The sequence below is a fragment of the Carassius gibelio genome, chromosome B9, assembly GCF_023724105.1.
Source record: "Carassius gibelio isolate Cgi1373 ecotype wild population from Czech Republic chromosome B9, carGib1.2-hapl.c, whole genome shotgun sequence".
NCBI lineage: Eukaryota > Metazoa > Chordata > Actinopteri > Cypriniformes > Cyprinidae > Carassius > Carassius gibelio.
In genome coordinates this window covers 947,878-971,600 of record NC_068404.1, presented here as the reverse complement: position 1 = coordinate 971,600, position 23,723 = coordinate 947,878, and the positions used below count along the sequence as shown (strand labels likewise).

Genomic DNA, 23,723 nt, shown 5'->3' with positions numbered 1-23,723 from the left:
CGCCTCCTCTACGGGGCTGGGATAGTTCGGACAGGGGCGGATCATGTTCCGATGGACCACTCTAGCGGGCCCGGCTTTTCCTTCGGGCCGAATTGTATATACTGGCTGTCCAGGCCGCTGCTGGCCCTCGACCACGTATGGTGCATTCTCCCATCGGTCACTGAGCTTCCCCTTCCCTTGTCGCCGGTTGTCCCTTACCAGGACCCTTTCTCCTGGGAGAAGGGGGGCTTCCCGGGCCGTCCGGTCGTACAGCCTCTTGTTTTTCTTCCCAGCCGCTCGGATCCGTCCCGAGACTTGCTCGTATGCAAAATGGAGGCGTTGGTGGTGGCGCCCTACCCATTCGGTTACGTTCCCCTCCTCCTCGGTTGCTGCCGTCCCCAGCAATAAGTCGGTGGGCATCCGCACATGCCTGCCAAACATCAAATAAGTGGGGGCGTAGCCCGTGGTACTGTGCGTACTATTATTGTAGGCCTGAACCAGATTTGGTAGCGCACTCACCCAGTCGCTCCGATGTTCTTGGTCTAGCGTGCCGAGCAAGTTCAATAGGGTCTGATTGAACCGCTCGCATCCGCCATTTCCCTGGGGGTGGTAAGTAGTGGTATGGGTCTTGGTGCAGCCGTACACTTTACACAGCTCTCTGATTACCCGAGACTCGAAGTTTGGCCCTTGGTCCGAGTGTAGGAACTCGGGGCAACCGAACGGCTGGAAGACAGCTCTCCACAGAGCAGTGGCGGTGGTGTTCGCCGTCTGGTCCAAAGTAGGAATGGCCCAGGAGTACTTGGTGAAAAAGTCGGTAATGACAAGGATGTTCTGATAGCGGTCTGCCGGCCGACCCAAAGTCAAGAAGTCCATTGCGACTATGTGGAGAGGAGCCTTTGCCTGGATGGGGACCATCGGTGCTCGTGCCTCCTTCCTGGCTTTGAACAAGGTGCAACGAGGACAGGCCTGAACGAAGGTACGTACCGTTGCTTCTAGGTTGGGCCAGTAGAAGTGTCGCCTCAAGAGAGAGACCGTTTTCTCGTGCCCTTGGTGGCCCAGCTGATCATGGTACGCTATCAAGAGCTCTTGTACCTGGCCTTCGGGGACAACGATCTGTCGGAGTTCCTCGTCCAGCCCCGGATCTCGGACAGACCTACAGAGTACTCCCTCCTTCACCTGTAGTCTGGCCCATTGTCCCAACAGCTTCCTTCCTGTTCCCCCTTGGGCCCGTTGTTCGGCCAACGTCGGTTTTCGGCCCCGTTCCAGCCATCGCATCAAGCCACTGATCTCCCTGTCGGCCTGCTGTCGCTCTTTCCAGCGGCAGGGGTCCCATCCCCAACTCACAGGCATCCCCTCATGTTGAGTCCCCGGCGCCTCCACAATGCCCACCATATACTCCTCTCCTTCGGGGTCTGGCGTGGGTTCCGGTGGGTCCCTCGGACCTTGAGCTTCCGGGAGTCGGGACAGGGCGTCAGCGTTGGTGTTCTCCCGTCCTGGCCGGTATCGGAGCTGGTAGTTGTAATTGGCCAACTGGGCCACCCAGCGCTGTTCCACTGCCCCCAACTTCGCCGTCTGTAGATGTACTAGGGGGTTGTTGTCAGTTACTACCGTCACCTTGGCACCCCACAAGTAATCTTTAAACTTTTCGCTGAGTGCCCATTTCAGCGCCAGCAGTTCCAACTTGAAGGAGCTGTAATTGGCGTCGTTCCTCTCTGCTGGATGAAGGCTCCGGCTTGCGTAGGCTACGACCCGCTCTACACCGTCCTGTTGCTGGGCCAACACGGCCCCCAAACCCAGGTTGCTAGCGTCCGTGTATAGGACAAAGGGCTTGGAGAAGTCAGCATACGCCAGAATCGGCGCCTGCAGCAACTCGTCTTTCAGTCGCCGGAACGCAGCCTCACACTCGGGGCTCCACAGGATAGCCGGCGATCCGCGACCTCGGGGGCGTCCTGTCCCAGCCAGCAACTGATTTAGGGGCTTTGCGATCTTGGAGAAGTCCTTGATAAAGCGGCGGTAGTACCCCACGAAGCCCAGGAATGACCGGACCTGCTTCACCGTCTGCGGGGCAGCCCACTCTCGCACCGCCGACACCTTCTCCGGGTCGACCGAAACTCCCGCCGCGCCCACACAGTGTCCCAAGAATTTGACCTCCCGCCGTAACAGATGGCATTTGTCCGGCTGGAGCTTCAGCCCATATTTCTCCATGGCCCCGAAGACCTGCTCAAGGTGTTGTAAGTGGGAGTCGAAATCTGGGGAATAGACAATCACATCGTCCAGGTATACCAAGGCGGACTCCATCAACTGACCTCCCAGGCACCGCTGCATCAGCCTCTGGAAGGTGGCAGGAGCGTTGCAGAGGCCGAAGGGCATCCGGTCCCACTCAAAGAGACCGAACGGGGTGGTAAAGGCGGTCTTCTCCCGGTCGGCCTCGGCCACTGGTACCTGCCAGTAGCCACTTGCCAAGTCCAGCGTGGAGTACCATGCCGAGCGTGTCAAGCCAGCCAGGGAGTCCTCGATCCGGGGTAGGGGGAACGCGTCCTTCCTAGTGACCAGGTTCAGCTTGCGGTAGTCGACGCAAAACCTCCATGCGCCAGTCTTCTTCTGTACCAACACGATGGGAGCTGCCCACGGGCTAGGTGCACAACATGGGGCGTCCCGTTCCGAACTCTCACCGGGATCCGTCCTCTTCATGCCACGGCCAAACCTCTGGCGACTTCTACCTGCTGGCCATCCCAGTGGGGCTCCACCAACACCCATTCCTCCACTCCCACGTCCCGCTGGAGGACTCGCACCCATACTAGGGCCTCGCTGTTCGCTGGCACGGACAGGGCATAACGGCACGCTACCCGACCTGTCCCTTCGCGGCCTTGCCGGGCCCGGGACATCTGGATCCGTCGGCAGTCAGCGGCGACACTGTCGGCCTGGTTGCCCATTCCTGTTGTTCGGCCAGCGAGATCCCTCGAGCGGGCGTTGCCCGAAACAATTCTTCCCAACATGCAGATAATACATTCATACCTAGCAAGGCCCGGTGACTCCCCAGACAGTGGTCCTTTACGATGATCACTCCCTTCTGGGGCACGATCACTCCGTGGATCTCCAAGTCCGTCAGCCTGTAGCCAATGTAGGGGATGTCCAGACCATTTGCTCCTTTCAGGGAGAGCCAGGGAGCCTCCGTCCCATGCATCCTCTGATCTCCAAACAGCTCTTGCGACAGGCTCTCCGCGAATAGGGTCACCTGGGATCCGGTGTCGACGAGACAGGGCACCTTCACACCACACACCTGGACCTCCACCACTGGGCTATGCCCGACCAGCCTGTCCTTGGAGCCTGCTCCGATTGGTGGGTCATCTAAGGGGGTCCCGACCACACGACCCACTGTGGCCGGTCGACCTAAAAACCCCCCTCCGAACCTCTTCGAGGACCACACTGTCGGCTGTAATGGTCTGGTTGGCCACAGCGGTTGCAGATAGGTCGTCCTTGCTCGTCCCATTCAAACTGGGGCCGGTTGGGCCGGTTAGGTCGCCTCCCTGCGTCCCTGTTCCCGTCCGAGTACACCCGGTCCTGCGAGATGGGCCTCACCTCTGGCCTGGTAGCCCCAGAACGCAGCTCGTCCACGAGCGTCTTGGTTAGCTCCGCCATCTGCTCCCGGACATCCTTTAGGAGTTCGAGCTTCAGAGTCTGTTTCCACTCTGCCATGTCGGGGACAGCCACTGCGGAGCTACTTACGGCCGCACACGCGGAGCGACTTACGGCCGCACACACAGGGGGTTCTTTCACCTCAACCTGATCGTTCTCCAATGCCACCGCTTCCTTCTTTAGGTCTTCGAAGGTGAGTTCCGGCTCCCTTCTGAATTGGACTCTAAGTCCCTGGCGTACCGGGCCTTCCCTTAGCCCCAGCAGGAATTGGTCCCTCAACAGAGTCTCACTATCTCCGAGACCATGGTCTGGGCGTCCCTGCAGCCTGGTAACTCGCTCCCGTAGTTGGAGGGCGAAAGCTCTGACGGATTGGCGGGGGCCCTGCTTGCTGCTGAAGAACTGGGCCCGGAGAACCGCAGTTGGAGTGGCGTCACCATACCTTTCCGTCAGGAATCTGAACACAGACTGGGCGGTGGTTCGGACAGCTTCGGGGGCGGCTTGGACTTCCCGCCGTGCTTCCCCGTCAAGGGAGTTGAGGGCAAACTGTAGCTGTTGGGTCGCGCTCAGTCCCTGTAGCCCGGCCAGATATTCGATCTGAGCCCGCCATTCGGAGAGGCGCACCTCTGACTCATTTCCTCCATATTTCTGGACCCAGGGGTTTCCCATGAACACTGGCATGACTCGGGGTGGGGCCCCCAGTGCCTCGTCGTCGGCCATCTGAGAATCCCTGGTCGCTCAACCCGAGGTGAAACCCTGCCGACTACGCCAAATCTGTCACAGGTCGGGGGGGCCAAGCCGGACTGCACCCACCCCTGAAACCCAGGATCACCTCGGAGAGCGTACCAGAAGAACCAGACGGACGATAGTATAAAAAATGAACAAGGTTTTATTTGGTTAAAAGCAATTTAAAAGTTCAGTGTTCCTTCCGTGTCTCCGGGAAGGCGTGGAGTCGTCGGCAGTTCGTGCCTGTACGGGGCCAGCAAGAGCCAGGATAGTCTGTCACCCGTCCCGGAGTGAGGGGGGGTATCCGGGTAAGTAGAGCTCGTGGATGTTTCGGTCGAGACCGGGAAAAGGAATAATTCTCGTGTCCACCTCCTTTTACAGGGACATCACATGCAGCGTTCGGCCCAGAGGATCCTGCAATCTCTTTTCATAGGGACATCACATGCAGCATTCGTCCCAGAGGATCCTACGATCTGCACAGCAGAGTAAGCAATCGACAGCATGTATGTGTTCTTGAATAAGAAATGGGGCTTACGGCTGGGGGATACTTCAGTTGAGTGCCTGGGTGTGGATTACGGTGACGGTGGTGGGCTCTCGGGGTGGTGAGCGTCCGGCATTAACTCTATATATCTTCCCCACACTCTGTAACTTCACTTCAAACGATTTATTGTGCAAACACACCACTTCAGACACGGCACACCCACTCTTAGTGCAAATAGAGCCAGCACTCACCCAACGATGGCTCCGTCCACTTCACAACGTTATCACTCCCAGTCCAGATGTATACAATTGATCGAAGTCCCAGATCAGGTCTCTTAACTTCCCTCCGATAGTGATGGCGCGGCCTGGTCTTCACTTGCTTTCTAGAGCTCACACTCTTTCTGTCCTTAATATCTCCACTCGATCGCTGATATATCTGTTGCACAGCCAGATAGCCGAAACCCCACAATAGTCCTCAAATACCTCCACACGCCAGCCCAAACGTCCCAGGAATTCACCTCTCCTAGGGGAACACATCCGAAGAGAAGAACCACATACGGGGGCAAGACAACCAGGAAGAATAGCCGGGAGAACGAACGACCAATAAGAATCAACCCCCCCCATGGTCTCTGCACTTCTCTTTTTATGTGGTTACTCCGCCTCCATAATCCTCTCACAGATCGCCACATCAAGCTCCCCACACCAGATGTCAATCTGTCATTAGCGTTGTTATTGTGACATCGGGCGCAACCCGGAAGTGGACCGGTGTTACCGTGACACCGTCCCGGGGGGAACACAATTCCGGCGGGACTTAGTTCCGCTTCTCTTTTGTCACCCCGTGACAATTAATTCAAAAGGCTGATTGGCTGATTCATTCAGGAGTGAAGTAAATGGTTCTTTATGAATGGTTCATTGAATCATTAGGCTTGTTCTACTTGAAGTGGATCATCACCATCTGATAGATCGGTGTGTGACATCAAAGTACCAGGAGAGCTTAGAGAGCAGAGACTCCTTGTGCTTTTGAATCGCTCTTGTGGTACTTTGATGTCAAACACTGAATGGTTTATGCAGAGCCACTTCAAAGCCAACTTTGACTATGGCCTGTGGTTCAACACGCCCAATGGTTCACCAATTCATTTAAAATGTGGATTAAGACATGAAATGCAGCTGTGGGTTGCTTGGATATGAACAGTTCTGCTTTGTCTTTATCTTCTGGTTGGCAAAATTGAGCAAAATGCCCCATATCTTGAATTCTGAGTATAGGTCACCATACTGCTTTATGTCACGTCACTTTCACTTTTTCACTTATTTACACTTTGTTAAAATAGCAGGATTTTCTGCCCTTTATACTATTTTTTGCAAATAGTGGCAATTATCTGCACCTCAATATTTTAGTACATTATAAAACAGTACGCAATAATAATTCACTGAGTGTCAATTATAATTTCAAATTGTTCAATTCAAATTATTAAATGAATGCCACCTTATTGGGACAATGAAACCCTCCCTACACCCACCCCTAACCCAAGCTGATACTTTATTGTCGTTTAGATTATTTCCTTAATTTGTATTGAAAAAAAAATGCCTTTCTGATTTGATTTGACATTTAAAACGGGAGATTTTGTTTGTGCAAAAGGTGGTCACGAACTTGGGTTAATCGCATCAAAAAGAATGTGCTTTATCATCTACGCCACTAAAACTGATGTTTGATGAGGCTCTTTGATAGTCTTGACTACCCCAATCACATATTGGTGGGTGGAGTTAGTGTAAATAGCCTCTACCAGCAAGGTGGGCTGTTTGCACTTAGTGCAAACAGCGAAAACGACACTAAAACACTTTGACTATTCTCAGACTGCCGTACTCACCCTCCTGGCTCTGCTTGTGCTCTGTAGAATAAGCTTTCCCAATCATCGTCCACACTGGCTTGAGGCATCCGAACAAGCCTTCCAGAAAGCCTCCTCCACCCGCCTGCAGCCGGAAGCTGTCGGCCTGGTTGCGCATTGCTCCGCCCTCGGCTCCACCCTCCTGCAGCTTGAGAACACTGTTGGAGAAGTTGGTGGGCTCGTCGCTCAGGGTGGGGCTGTTGCTGTGAGTGCCGCTGCCGCCCCCCACCGGGTCGATGGAGAGCACGTTACGGAGGACACACTGGGTCGGGGTGAGCTCGGTGTCTGGTGTGCTCGCTGGCACCTCCGAATCGGGCCGACAGAAGGGGGGTTCGGAGAGCGGGGTGCTGAACCCTGAGAGGGATGGGGAAGGGGCATGTTGCTCGTGGACACAAGCCATGGGGGCAGAAGGGGCGAGGGTGGCCCACTGTGTTACCCACCCTTCAGAAAAGTGGCCCTCACCACTCGATCTGTAGCAGCACTGCTCGTCAACACACCTGGAGAGAGAAATCACAACACCAGCCATAAGTGCTGAGAAAGAGCATGATACTGATTACTATGGATGGCAATCAAATAGCACAGTGAATTGGAGAAGTAGTGATTATGGTGCACTGATCACATGTGTGGATCATTACCAACTATGAGAGGATGTGTTCTGGTATATAGGAACCACCTAAGCCGACTGTTTTCAGACAGTGTTCTCAAACAAATTCAAGTTGAAAAGAGTAAAAACATTTGTTTTTGTTTTTTTTCCATTTAAAGGGATAGTTAACCCAAAAGTGAAAATTCAGTCTTTAATTACTCACCCTCGTGTCGTTCCAAACCCATAAGACCTTTGTTCTTCTGGAAAACAAATTAAGATATTTTTGATTAAATCCGAGAGCACTCTGACCCAGTGGTTCTCAATCCTGGTCCTGGAGGCACCCCGACACTGCACGTTTTGCATGTCTCCTTAATCAAACACACCTGATTCACATCCTCAGCTCATCAATGGAGACTCAAAGTCAGAAAGCACTCTGATTTCATAAAAAATATCTTAATTTGTGTTTTAAAGATGAACTTCTTCTTAAGGGTTTGGAACGACATGAGGGTGAGTAATTAATACTGAATTTGAGTTTTTGGGTGAACTACCCCTTTAACTTTAACGGCCACTTCTTCCAAAACCATTATCTGCACCCACAGGCCAAAGATCAGAGTCATTTCAGTAGCTTGAATAACAGTCTTTTTATTCTGCAACTTCAACTTCCCATTGAATTACTGTATATAAACTATTATTGGGAGTATCTGTACTTTACTTGAGTTTTTAAATTTCAGGCAACTTTTACTTTTACTCCACTACATTTCCTAATCAAAATGTATGCTTTTACCCTGATACTTTTCCAAGTATATTCATTACTTACAACAAAATAGTCAGAAGAACACAGACTGCAGGAAAGAAGGTTTGACGAATCGGTGGTCTGGCGTTTGCAAGTTAGACTCCTAAAAACTTTTTTGCTCACATGCGAAGTGTGCGCCCCGCACAACTGCGGATGATTTAACTTTTCCACTCAAGTTGAGTCTGGGGTGTGCAATATACAGTACAGCATTGTCTGCAATAATATGGTAAGTGTTGTTGAAATGATGTGCAATCTGATGTCATCAAGTATGCTATATCATCAACCACACAGAGTGCACACACATTAGTTTATTAATATATTAAAACTCAATGTTACAGGCATTCTAAATTGTAGACAGCAATTAATTCTTCTGTATGCTTTTTATATTTATATAATTGAATGGAGGCCTAGTTAACTTAATCCATATCACACAAAGAGTACCCTTTTTCTGTAGCTGCATGAACAGATTTAATAATCATATTATTATTAATAATCATATTATAAGTTCATTGTTGGAGCTAAACTCTAGAGTCTATAAACGCTATGTAAATTTGCGTTTCATTGACACACACACAGTCACACAGTTCAGTCTAGGGCTGCACGATAGGACAACATTACTTACGAATTGCAATATTCTTCGTGAGATTTTTTAATCACAATTAAATCGTGCACAAGTTTTTATTACAGTGAGGGTCTCAGATCGACAGTTCATTATTGAAAGGCTCAATCGGTCCGCAATATTAATTAGCAGAAACTCACTCATTTTTGCGAAACAGAGTGTCCGCAGGTCCTAAAAAAGTCTTACAATGTCTTAAATCTGGATTTGATGGGTCTTAAATATTTCTGCTAAAACATCTTCAGTCTGACAAACCTAATGACTGTTTACAATCATTGGACAGACAGAGGATTTTTTCTGTTACTGCGTCAGAGAGAACTGCAGTAAGTTAGCAGAATTTTAACTATTATTTGACTTTAAGAACACCTGGGTCACATGATCACAAATGGTCAAATGACATCCTTGTAGTGAGCATCATATGTGAACTATGTGAATAGGGTAACTTGCTCGCTTTCGTTTGTAATGACCCTTATGGCTTGCATCAGTGCAAACCCTCATTTGGGGTTAAAAACCTACTGACAGGATTTACTGGATGAAAATAAAACATGACTTGTATTCTGAAAAATATGGTATGTTTATATATTATCTTTCTAAAATTTAGGCTTTTTGTTTTTGTGAAATCTGGATCCCAATGCATAGTGCCAGATTTACTAGCAGCCAGTGTTGCCAAGTCCACAGTTTTCCTGCAGAATTGGGCTGTCTTTAACATGGGTTGTTTTTCATGTCTGCGGTTTAAGCAACCCCAATAATGTGATATTTAGCCCTTAAAATGTGAATTTCACCAGGGGAACCCTGCCAAAAAAACCTGTATTTTACTGGGGGAGCCTGTACCTGTATTTTACTGGCCCTTGGTGTGGCATTCTCTTCCAGTGTTGGGGTACTAGTTACTTCTGTAAACTGTAATTAGATAACTTTACTAATTACTGCATTTGAAAAGTAACTTCACTACTTATTACTTGACTTTACTTTTTTAAAAAATTTTAGAGAATTTTTCCAAATTCCGTTTTCCGTTTAAATTTTTCTGGATTCCATTTTTTTTTTGTATTATTTTTTTTTAACTCCTTTTTAATGGTTAAATTTAATTGTATTAATCAAAAATCATGTCTAATTAATTTAAATCATAACACTTATACATTTTCACAGCAATTTATAAAAAGTTTTTTTTTTTTAATTACATGTTTAGGGCCCTATGAAATGTTTTATTTTTTCTTCACCATATGTTTGATTTGTTTTGTTTTAGCATGTGTCATTATTTAAATGCATAAAAACAACTTCATTTATTCAATTTTTCTTAAAAAAGCCTTATGAAATGTTTTTTTTTTTCCCCCTCAGAAATTATGTTGTTTATTTACATTTTCTGGTTATCAAATTAAGGCATAAAACATTCATTTAGATTTTCTATTAAATATTTAAATTTAAGCAAACTTTATGTTTTGGTAAACAAATGGGATTTACTATTAAAATAAACATGGAAGAAATGTTAAGCAGGAGATGCTTTAAAGCGCGAGAAATAGAGGTTTCCCCAATAACAGCTGTAAACGAAGCAGAGCTATGCTCACAAACGCTGTGTTATAAGGCATATAACATGCAAGTCCTCCTTGAGAAATACAGCGATATAAAAACACCTGTGCCTCGCTTTGATATTTAAACATATAAATGTAAGGAATTATTATTATAATTAAACGTGCAGTGCATGCTCATGTTTATTCAACAAAGCCTTTTGGAAAATCATTTAGTTTAGAGTCTACAAAAATAAATAAATGTATGGGAAACACATCACACAGCACAACAAATCACAGGCACAGCAGCTAGAATGATATACACATCACAGACCGACGTTAACTTAGGGCCAGGTGTGTGTGCTCGATGAAGCCATCTGTAAGATGACATTTCAGCACTGGACAAACGGACAGCGACTCCTACCCAAAAAAGTAATATAGTTACTGTAATGCGTTACTTTGTAACTCGTTATCCCCAACACTGCAGGACTGTACTGCTGTTAGGACTCTGCAGCTGCTTGTTATTATATTTTTTATGCATTTAGAAGACACTTTTATCCAAAGCAACCTACAGTTTTTAACCTAACGCGTTCCCTGGTAATCAAACCCACGACCTTTTGAGCTGCTGACGCAATGTTCTACCACTGAGCCACAGGAACACTGTTATTCAAAGACATAATAATAATACATTCAAACTTTAAGATAAATCCTCAGCAGTCCTTTTTCTATTATTATTTTAATATATATATATATATATATATATATATATATATATATATATATATATATATATATATATATATATATATATATATATATATATATATATATATATATATATTTATTTTTATTTTTTATTTATTTTTTTTTTCACATTTTAGCAAATTTATGCTATACTTTATGCCCTTGCACTTTTCTTAATTATAACTTTTTTCTTAATATATAACAGATGTAAAGCTCCTGAATTCTTCACTGCAGACTTTCTTCACCACTTTAAAGCACTGGCACTGCTCAATTATAAACACAAGTCAACCTGCCTTTCCAAACAAGACCACACGGAGATGCCAAAGACCACTGGAGCGCAGCGGCTGCTTTGACCTGACCTTGTGTATGCTACATACAGATCCCTTCAGAATCATCAGACACAGATGAGTACAAATGAAAAATAGAACGATATGAAGACGGCTTGACTTTACTGAACTAGAACATAAAAAATAGGAGCACAAACATCATAATATCTTTCTATAAGAATGTATTCTGTCAGTTCACCAGCTGCTGAGTTTACTGCTTCTGAAACAGTGAGAACATGTGTAATGCTTCATTTATAGAGCAATACCATTCATCAACAGCACCATATGCACTCGCTTATCCTTCTAACATTATTTTAGTATTATAGATGAATTGTATATTAATATTCTGCCTCCCACAGTTGGAGAATCAAGATATGGGTGCAAAGAATGGTCCAGTATGCGTTGTTGTTTTCTGTTTATAACATGATAGTTCTGCAATATGGCACAAGCAAGAGTGCTGTTCATCATAATATCAGCACAACTGCTCATGTGAATTCATAGAATAGTGCAATTTACAAAAAGTTCATATTAAATGGCATTTTGGACACAACATTGTCAATAAAGATGGTATTTTGGTATTTCAGTGGTCGGTGTTCTGATTCATTTCTGTGTTTCTGAACTAATCAGGCAAATCAATGACTCACTGAGCCATTCCTCGTCTCTAAATGAATCATCTGTTTTGAATGAATCAGTTAAAGAAATGATTATTGGCAATTAAAGGAAAACCTGGTCTGTTTCCATTCATGGATTTTGATACTTCATGGTATCCTGATACTTCAGCTGGTATAGTATTGTAGGGTATGTTTATGGTCTCGTGAAAACCTTAGTGTCTGTGTTTAGAGCCTCTAATGTCAAACGACTCATAACTTAAAGTGGTTATCGGATGCCCCTTTTCCACAAGTAGATATAATTGTTTTTAAACGTCCTTTGGTTAAAATGTCTCAATGGTTGTGTAAAAAACACCCTTTTGACTCCTGCCGACTTCTGTGCAGACAATCTGAGCAAAGACAAGGAAGAAATGAATTTGGCCTGAATAATTCTCGCTCCGGGATGAACTCAGAAGTTGTCAGTCCTGTTCGAAGTAAGCTGAAGTTTTAGGTTTCCTGAACAATATTAACAAAATTCCCAGCATGTATGAGTTCATGTTCGATCTTTTGCTCCAAGCGCTGGTTAATCAGCATTTGTTAAAGCTATGGTGAGAATGAATCGCTGCTGTGGGTAATGTGAAGTAATCAGCACTGCTGCACATCAGTTAAAACACATCTACATCCGTCTCTGACAGCTCTGCAGATGTCCAGGGCTTACATTTACTGATATATTTGTGTTCACTGTGTGTAAACCCAGATTGATTTTATTTACATGATCTTATTGTTCTACTACTCTTTGTTGACAGATTGTGTTGGCCTAGATAACTGTTTTTGACATCCAAGCTTTAAATATTAAGCTAAAATCATTTTCTAATTCTATTATAAATATATAGATTCAGTCACTGCTGTTTTTGGTGAACTGCTGGATGTATTTCAGATGAAATGGTGACAGGGCAGCTCAGTGTACTGTACAGGTCTGTGTTCATCCATTCTAAACAAAACCCCTGATGCTCACAGACAGGTTATTTGTGATTTACCCACAATCCCACGGGCTGGCCCTGCTTACTGCAACGCGACATCACTGAGTCTATTGTATATCTGCATGAAATATACTCTGAATATGGAAAACACCGCACTCTTCCGCGCGAACCGACGCTCACGCACGCGTTCCGTCGCTCTCTGCACAATAACACAGGGTTGCATAACAAGCGCACGCGTTCTTACACGACACGGCTCTTCAAAAGCAACGCGCAAACGCTGATGAAAGTGCAGTAAATGGACGCGTTCGTTCAGATGTGATGTCATTGTGCGTCAATGGCGCGTGTGAACGCGTGAAGTACCGCAACGAGGGATGCGCTCCCAGCATCAAACACACACGCACACGCACACACACACACACACACACACACCGCGTCTCGAGTCAAGCGCTCTCCGCGGCTGGCCCGAGCTCTGACGATGATGGAGCAGTACCGTATCTCCGGAGGATGCTGCTGCTGTCGCGGTGTCAAGGAGACGGGTGGATCCGCTGTGGTCCTCCGCGGTAAACGCGTTCTCCTCGCTCACCGAGCGCGCGTGCTTTCACCGGATCCCGTCGGGTGGACTGCTGATCGCGGATTTGGGCTTCATTAGTCGAGCGGAAGGAGCTGTTCCTCCTCTACGGTGCTGAAGTGACGTCACGCGGCGCTGTGACGCCTCTAGGGGGCGCGCGCGTCAGCGCGGACATGACGTCAAAGCCACATGCGATGTGTCTGTGACCTTCTGAGGAATTCACGTTTAGAAGCGTTAAAGAAGAATCTGCGCTCTTGATCGAAGGTGTTTATACGCTGCGTCGACACATATGATTCATATCACACTTGATGTGCAAATAGCTATGAGACAGACCGACTGCATTCATATATTTGGATGTGAATAATAATAATAATATAAGACCTAATAAATGAATGGATTCATTGACATTTAGTCATTTAGCAGATGCTTTCATCCAAAGCAGGAAGTGAGGACAACAGAGGCAATCAAAACCAACAAAAAGGAGTTTAAACATTAAACAAACAGCTCTTTACACAGATGACATATTACTGTATGTACAAGATCCCATACCATCATCATTACAAGAAACAATTCAACTTATCAATTTATTTCCTCACATTTCTAAACATTCAGTCAACTGGATTAAATCTTCACATTAGCTTTGCTGTGACATCCCAGACATCATCTCTCCGTTTATGCACCAAACACATCACATATTTTATTAATTACATTTTTTAAATTACAATTAATATTTCCCCCAGGCTTTCAGAGCTTGTTAGTCTTAATTTCACCCCATTAGTCAAAACAATAAATGATGAGCTTCAGTGCTGGATCTCTATCCATTATGGGCAGAATATCAGTCATTAAAATGACTATACTCCCTAAAATAAACTATTTATTCTCAGTGATACCAACACAACCCACCCTCACCAGGTTTAAATCTTCAGACACAGCCATTGCCCAATTTTACTGAAAAAAATAAGACTCCATGAGTTAAACTATCTACTCTAGAAACCAAAAACACAAGGAGGATTGGAAGCACCACATTTCTTCCTCTACTCTCTGGCTAATCAGCTTCAGCAGATATATAAATGGAGTCCCCCAAAGCCATCTGAAAACATATGGCTAGATATTGAGCAAACAATTTGTAAGGATATTAAAATTTCAGATTTTCCCTTCTGTAGTCAGACAATCAAAAAAACACTCCTGTCTCAAAGCACTATCTACAGCAGCTCTGAGAGCCTGGAGGATGTCACCAAATCACTAACTCCACTCCTGCACCATCTTAATACACCCCATTCAGATTAACCCAGATTATACAGTTAATAACACACCACTTAATTTACACACATGGGCAGATCTGGCCTCATTTTCATCGGTCCAGAAATATGACATCAGGAGTAATGGTTTTTGGAATATCTACAAATTAAATCATCTATCCATAAATCATCCATTAATCTAGAACTTTCACTTTCTGTCTCAGAGTTAATTAATATATCGTCCTCAAACAACTACTCTTCAAAATACACAGAAGAATACTAAAATCAGACAGCACATTATGCTGACCACAGGCTAAATGGGAATCAGACCTATCTATTGCTCCTGATGCAGATTTCTGGACACAAATCTGCAAAAATATCTACTTTATGACAAAAATGCCAATTTGCAACTTATACAGTATAAAGAACTACTCAGATTTCATTTAACCAAATAGAAATATTTTTAAATGGGATTAACATGTTCACAGTGCACCCAAAATAACCCAGACACATATGATCACGTCCTTTGGTATTGTATAAAAAACTACTAATTGACTGTATCTGATGGAAAGTGTGTCCACATTAGAATTACTGGTCATCTCTCATGACCTTCCCACAGTCCGAAATCTGCTGAGCTTCTTTGTCTGAGACCAATCACAACAACACATCTCTACTATTTGTAATCTTCGAGAGTTTTCAGGAGGGCTGGAGGAAAACATTGATAAGAAAGCACTGTTAGGAAAGAGTTTCAGAAAAGGTTAACCTATTTATATTCTTATGTGTGTGTGTGTGTGTGTGTGTGTGTGTGTGTGTGTGTGTGTGTGTGTGTGTGTGTGTGTGTGTGTGTGTGTGTAAAAAAGGGAGACTGGCATTTTCTCACAGTTTGAAAAAAAGGGAAAAAACATTTTACAATTCCTTTTAGTTTTTACATTAATATAAAAACGTACTAAACAAATATAAGCTATAAAGTTTTTATGTAAAATAATTTAGCTTTCTCGCATATTATTGTCAGGCATGAGCAGACCTGTACTCACATAGCCTCATTAACGTTACGCATTAAACAAACACTTACATGCGTGCACTTTGGCAGAATTCAGTTCAAATAGTCATCGGCAGTCATTAGTTCGGTAAAACTGAGCATCAGAATAAACACATTAGTTATTAAGGGAGAAAAACGAAATGTGGAAAATGCCAGCGAAGAAGCACATACAAACAAAAGAAGTCACAGCAGTGAAGGAGGGAGAGTGCTGGACTTTTGGTTCATTTTTTGGTCGTTAAATATAATTTGTTTTTTTTTTTAAGTTACGACCAAGCGGCCAGCGGCAGACAGTGAGCTGATCATATATGTTTGATCAGTTTAGCCTTCTCAAATCATCACGACTTATCTAAAATAAAGTTCAAGCATATAACAATGTTTTAACGTTAAACCTAGATAAATGTGCGCTATATCCAACTGTTTGTGTGGAGAATGTGCTAAAGTGAGCTTTGCAGGACATGGAGACTCCAGCATAATCACTTGTGTTTTTTTCAGTGGATACGCCATCATTTTAGCTCATAAGGGTAAGAGTAATACATAATTCGTAACTGTAAATGGTCTTCTTCTATTCGTAACTACTTACAATACACTATTATCCCTTAGTTGCTGTAATGAATCCTTAACAGTAACTAACTGGCAACAGTGTTGCTAGTATTTTACTGTAACTGAACCATTACGGTGACTAACTGGCAACAGTGTTGCCAGTTATATACTGTAAATAAAGAATTACAGTGAATAACTGGCTGGAGTGTTGGCAGTTATTTACTGTTATACACGAAACCACTCATTATAATACTGCATATAAATTTACTGTATATAATATTTGTGTAACACCAGAATGACAATATTTTTATTTTTATTTTTTTTTAAAGATAATGCATATAAAATGTTCATACAAATATATTTTATTAATTTGGGAAAAACAAATACATAACATGAAATATATCACAAAATTAAACAAATCAGAACATATACTTAAATGAAAAAAAAAAAAAAACACAAAAACAACCACATTATCTATAGAATTGACTAAATAACATCTTACAACATCAGTAAAAATTATAAACAAAAGTATTCTTATTTCCTTAACAATATAATAACAAAAGTAAAATAAATAACAACAACGCCAGTGTATTTTAGTAACTTAATTAATCAAGTATATTTTCAATAAAAGCAAATTAATGAAATCAATATTTACAATAAAATTATAAGAGAATAGAAATAATGTTTTCTTCCTTTACAATATTACACACACACACACAAAATATGGAGTGACAAAATATAATACTCATTCACCATTGACCCAAATGTTGTTCCAAATCTGTAATAATTCAACAAAAATTAAATTACCAGTTTATGTCTTTATAATGAAAGTCTTAAGAAATACTGCTTTTGCTTACTTTTTTCTATTCATATTCGGTAAGGCTCTGCAAAAATGTATGGACATGTGGATTCACATTTTGAACCTTTCTTTTAACTGTAGACCCAGATTTGTGGCTTAAAAAGGAAAATATATATATATATATATATATATATATATATATATATATATATATATATATATATATATATATATATATATATATATATATATATATATATATATATATATATATATATACTTGTATTATGAGAACCAAGTACAACAACAAATACATATTGGCAAAAAATATATTCCTTAAATAAAACCATAATTGGACATAATGATTTTTAACACTTACTTTTGAATAAGCTCAAGTGTGGCACTGGCTGACTCCTGGTACTCAATATTAAAAACACATAAGCAACCAAAAAGGACAGAGAGTGCTGCAGCAAAATCCAGCTTCTCTTCAATGCAATGTGTCACTTTCCCCTCAATGCTGACCATCCACTTAGATGAGGTTTGAAGTTTATCTCCTGAAAAATGAAAAGTCACCATGAAAACTGCAAAGAAGCATAGAGGTTGTTTACTATATATTTTAAGTTAACCAAGCATGATGAGCCTTGGTGTGGCTGGTAGGGTTTGCTCAGTCACCATTGACATCTTGGTGGAAGTTAAAAAATAAAAGTGACATGACATTCAGCCAAGTATGGTGACCCATACTCAGAATTCGTGCTCTGCATTTAACCCATCCAAAGTGCACACACACAGAGCAGTGAACACACACACACACACACACACACTGTGAGCACACACCCGGAGCAGTGTTCATCATTTATGCTGCGGCGCCCGGGGAGCAGTTGGGGGTTCAGTGCCTTGCTCAAGGGCACCTAAGTCGTGGTATTGAAGGTGGAGAGAGCACTGTACATGTACTTCCCCCACCCACAATTCCTGCCGGCCCGAGACTCAAACTCACAACCCTTTGATTGCGAGTCCGACTCTCTAACCATTAGGCCTTTACTTCCTTTGTTTCCAGAATGCTATATGGTTAGTTTGAGCCTCTCCTCAAAACTTAGAGTGACATCCCTTGGTGTTGCAAAATATTTAATTGATCAAAAATTTACCAACTCAGATTGTTTATTTATTTAGTAATGTTTTATTTATTCATTTAATTGGTTAGTCAACAATAGTTTCCTTGAAAACAACATAAAAAAATAGATTACTCAGCAAAAACGTAGCAATATTCCCTTTAAAAGGGTTTATTTTAATAGTTTTATTTAATTATTTAAATAAAATTAGTGCATTAAAGGGAGTGAGCAAACTTTTTTATCATCTCATATGAATTCGCAAGTGGAAGCACAGCTCTGAAAAGTTACAAGCCACAAATGCACACCCTAGGACCTGACAGTGGAGGTTCGCCTGTGGATGCCTATGTATAACTTTATCTTGTTTTTGTGACTGCCTGTGATTTCTGTGCATTTGAGACCTAAACTAGGAGAATTTCTTAAATACACAAGGGCACTTCTGCATTCCACAGTCATATTAAAAATTTGCTCTATGTTGGTGTCTTTTTATATGTGCATAAAAAGCACTAAGCTGGTGGAAAGACACATTGCACAGTTTGCATCTGTACATTGTGGCAAATGTTGACTAACCAATTAAATGAATAAATAAAACATTACTAAATAAATAAACAATCTGAGTTGGTAAATTTTTGATCAATTCAATATTTTGCAACACCAAGGGATGTCACTCTAAGTTTTGAGGAGAGGCTCAAAACTCAACTAACCATATAGCATTCTGGAAACAAAGGAAGTCCAAGAACAAATAATAACGATTTAACTTCACATAAAGTATTCTAGAAACCACACTTATATTTGGACAGTTTACTTACTCCTTGTGTAAGGTTCCATCTTAAGGCTTAAAACGTGAAAATGTCGCAACTGGTTGACTTACAATGCACGCTGAAAAGTAAACAAATGACTTGACCTCCAGGCTGCCTTAAAGAGGCAACACCTTCACTTTTAGAATAAGTGCGTCAGTGCGTGTGTATGTGTGTGTTAATGCATATTGCATAAATCCTTGGTTTCTGCATGAATATGTGTATGCTTCACAATATAATGTGCCGTAATGCACTCGAGTAGTGTCGGAGGACAGTAATTTACTGATTAATGTTACAGTTGGTACTTGTAATGGGTACATAGAGTAATTTACTGTAATTTATTATTTGAGCTGCATACATTCTTAAAGATGCACCTAATATTACAGTAAGATATTGTTCCCAGAAGATACAGCAAAACACTGGCTATTTTACAGTTATTTACCCTAGAAAATACAGCAAGGGTTAACAGTGTACCAACAAAACATTGTGCTTCTATAAAATAAAGAAAACAAACACGATGTGCTTTCTGCCGTCTCTGAACCCCAGATGCCTCACAGACATGATAAATATATATATATATAGAAAGCTTTAAATGACTGCTTAATGAAATAAAACTAATCAAAAACAAACACACTTTCATTATTATCATAATCTGTGAACATGTACATCTCTCTAAAGGCGCGTCTAATGAGGAGATGACGAGTCAGGATCGGCAACTTCATCCTTGGGACACAGACTCAGAAAACACTTGCTTATGAATAAATAATTCAGATATCTCCTTACTATTTCCCCCTCACACATTCATAGTAATTACTTTTGCTGAAACATTGCGGCAAGCTTTAATTTATTGCGGCATTTGAATGCAGAACTGTTCATCGGCACTGAAGAGACATTGATATTTGATTTTAATTTTGATCATCATAGGCTGCATTTGTGAACGCACATTTTCTGCGATGTCATGCGTCATCAGTACAGACAGCAACTTCACTGTGCAGTTACTCCTTTTGAGGCGGATTTCACAAAATTGGTCAGCTCCCGACAGCATCAGGTATTTTATTAATGGTGATTATGATTTTTTTTTCAATTCATTAGATATCATAATATTTAGGCTATAATATTGGGTTTATATCGGTGACATAATATGTAAATGATATGCGTGTGGCCTGTGATTTTTGCACTTGGACCATTGTGCAGCCCAGTGGAAGAAAAAGAAGTTTGAGAACCATTGATTTAAACAATCCAAAACACAAGCAAGGGTCAAAACACAGGTAATCAGTCCAAACAAATCACAGCAGGGAAAACAAGGCACAAATAAAGCACAAAGGAATACGGGGTCACACATCCACAATGACTGGCAATGACAGACAGAGACACACAGCTTTATACACAAGGACAAACAAGATAACTAGGTAACAATGGGGGCGTGGTTAAACGGTGTCCATGGCAACTAACAATGTTGCAGCTTGGCATTGAAACATTTACATTTATTCATTTAGCAGACGCTTTTATCCAAAGTGACTTACAAATGAGAACAATGGAAGCAATTACCAACAAAAGAGCAATGATATATATGAAGTGCTATAACAGTTAGCTTAATGCAGTACACATAGCAAGGGCTTTTTAAATAATATAATAAATAAAAAGACAGCAGATATAATAGAAAAAGTATAGAGAAATCTAGTGTTAGAGTTCTTTTTTTTGCTTTTGTTAATTGTATAATAAATGAAAATAAAACAGATAGGATACAAAAAGATTAGAAAGCTAGTTTGTTTTTTCTTTTAAGAAAACAAGCAGCAACTGAATAGAGTGCAAGTGTAGAAGTTTTTTTTAAGAATAGAATTAGAGTGCTCGAGTTGGATGGGCAAATTAAGATGCAAAAGATGTGTTTTTAGCCAATTCTTGAAGGATGTGTTTGCTGGAATCACAAGCAGTTCTGTCTTGGCAAGGTTGAGTTGAAGGTGATGGTCCATCATCCAGGAAGAAATGTCTGTTAGACAGCTGAGATGTGAATAGCTACCGTCGGATCATCAGGATGGAATGAAAGGTAGAGTTGAGTGTCATCAGCATAGCAGTGGTATGAAAAGCCATGTTTCTGAATGACAGAACCTAATGATGCCATGTAGACAGAGAAGAGAAGTGGTCCAAGAACTGAGCCCTGAGGCACCCCAGTAGTTAGATGTTGAGACTTGGACACCTCACCTCTCCAAGATACTTTGAAGGACCTATCTGATAGGTAAGATTCAAACCACTGAAGTGTGGTTCCTGAGATGCTCTTTGCCAGTAGGATTGATAGTAGGATCTGGTGATTAACCGTGTCAAAAGCAGCGGACAGATCAAGCAGGATAAGTACTGAAGATTTGGATTCTGCTCTTGCCAGTCTTAGAGCTTAAACAACTGAGAGCAAGGCCGTCTCAGCTGAATGTCTTCTGAAGCAAGATTGGTTGCTGTCAAGGAGGTTGTTGTGTGTGAGAAATGTAGAGACTTGTTTGAACACAGCTCGTTCAAGTGTTTCTGCAATAAAAGGAAGAAGGGAAACTGGTCTGTAGTTCTCTAAAAGAGATGGGTTGAGGTTGGGTTTCTTTAATATTGGGGTTATACGAGCCTGTCTAAATGATGAGGGGAAAACACCAGTGTGGAGGGAAGTGTTGATGATGTGGGTGAGTGCAGGTACAACTTCAGGAGAAATGGCTTGAAGGAGATGAGATGGAATAGGATCAAGTAGACAAGTAGAAGGGTGATTAGAAAGGATAAGTTTTGAGACTTCTGATTGTGGTGTGGAGACTTCTGATTGACTGATTGTGGTGTGGAAAATTGTGCACTAATGTGTTTAATTTTATTAATGAAAAACGTAGCTAAGTCGTCAGCTATTAGAGATGAAGCAGGAGAGGGAGGAGGAGTGAGGAAAGTGATTTAAAGACTCATTTGAGAGTTAGACGAATTGTTAATTTTGTTATGGTAGTATGTCATTTTAGCAGAGGAGACATTAGCAGAGAAAGAAGATAGGAGTGACTGATACACAATAAGATCAGTAGTATTTTTGGACTTGCGCCACACCCTTTCAGAAGCTCTAATAGAACGGTGTTCGTGGAGATCAATTAAAAAAGAAAATTTTTAAATATTTAGATGTATATGTATGTATATATGTATGAGTGTGTGTGTGTGTGTGTGTGTGTGTGTGTTTATATATAACACACAGTATATGTGTGGTTTATTTTTTATTTTTCTTCTTCCTCTTTTTTCTTTGGCCTTTGGGCCCCAGTAAGCGGTGACATCCAGGTAGAGCCCTGCAAGGGCCTCAAATCTAGGCCCGAGCCCGACCCGTGTCCGACAGCTCATCAGAATTATCAGCCCGAGTCCGACATGAGCCCGTGTTTTTATTTATTTATTTTATTACACAGCGGAAGCCTGCCCTATTTGCAACAATTAAAAATGGGTCAGTTTTGTGTTATGTTTCTTTTCATTTCTTTATCAAGTTAATTTAGAAAAATGTTTGCAGCATTTTTTTTAAAATGACGATTAACGTTAAACAGCCGAGCAGACAGCAAGTAGCCTGAAACATATTTAATCAATTAAGCCTCTCAAATTACCGCTAATACTTTACTTGGCTACAATAAAATCCATAGATATAAAACACTTCAAGCATATCACACAGACAGTTAGTTTAATAAATGTTTATTTATTAAACCACAGTGAGTAAAATGAAACATTTTGAAATACTGAGGCAGGCTGGCAACAGCGCTCGCAAATGAAGTGAGAAATAGCCTACAATCTAAAAAAAATTAATTTAATTAATTAAAAACAAACCTGCAGATTATTTTACCTCAAAAATGCACCACAGAACATGTCCATTCTTTTTTCCATCAGTTTCCAACATTTAAACGAAAATAAAGTCCAGTCAAATGAAAAGTTAGAACAGTCTCTTACAGAGCATCGTGGAGAAAAAGAATAGGCTCCGGAGTGGAAGGTTTTAACCCCGTCCTCCTCTCTTCTATCACTCTATCACTCTTCCCGCTGCACTGAAGACACGTTCGCTGCTGCTGCTGGCGGGACACTAAACACAGAGCGAGCCAGTCTTGACAGTCGCGGTAACATGGTCTCGTGCTGTTTACATTATTTTACATTACTTTAGAGGCTTATAATAGCTACTACTACAATAAGTGGATATAAGTGAAGTATAATCGTGGGTCGCGCTGACGGAAAAGCGTGCGTGCGTGCATGAGACTGTCATGTCAGTATGTCAGTTTAATTATAACGGGTTGAATTTATCAGACTATGAAAGTTATGAGGTTATGAAATGTCTTTCTATATTTGTTTTTCTATCGTCAACGTCAACTTCTCATTTTTTTATTTTTATTAATGTCTAAAAATATAAATAGAAGGATAACCCAAAAAAGGCCCGAAGCCTGGCCCGCATGTGAGCTATAACGTGAAAATTGGCCCGAAGCCCGGCCCCTAGGGTCACTTCGACACGGCATTAGATCTGGCTTTTGTTCACACAGTGCTCGTCCCGGGTCGAACCCCCCAATGTTACTAGGTCCCCGACCCGGGTTCAGTTCGGTAATCAATCCCGGGACGTGGTTGCTTTCACACAGAAGGCGACCCAGCAATGTTCCGGCAATATTGCGGCTCCGACGTGCAGTGTGAAAGGGGCTCATGTGGTGTGGTGGAGATGTACTATGGGTGAGTGAGCTATCTCTTCCTGGACCTCTTGTCCTGGCTGGTCATGGCTTGCATGATTCGCTTTTTCAATGCATCACATATTAGCTGAAATACATATGTGTTTCTGTGTGTGTGTGTGTGTGTGTGTGTG

The 23,723-nt window shown here is 42.3% G+C and overlaps 1 protein-coding gene across 3 annotated transcripts in view; it reads right to left on the bottom strand.

Moving 5' to 3' along the window:
- Positions 1 to 13,516, bottom strand: part of map3k12 (mitogen-activated protein kinase kinase kinase 12) — a 71,004-nt gene extending 57,488 nt beyond the window's left edge. For all 3 annotated transcript variants that reach the window (XM_052564595.1, XM_052564597.1, XM_052564596.1), the window contains exons 1-2: positions 13,320 to 13,516; positions 6,684 to 7,198 (exon numbers count right to left, since the gene is read on the bottom strand). In XM_052564595.1, the coding sequence (XP_052420555.1) occupies positions 6,684 to 7,101 (418 nt within the window). In that variant the 5' untranslated portion in view covers positions 7,102 to 7,198; positions 13,320 to 13,516. The remainder of the gene's footprint in view (positions 1 to 6,683; positions 7,199 to 13,319) is intronic.
- Between the last annotated feature and the right edge of the window lie 10,207 nt (positions 13,517 to 23,723).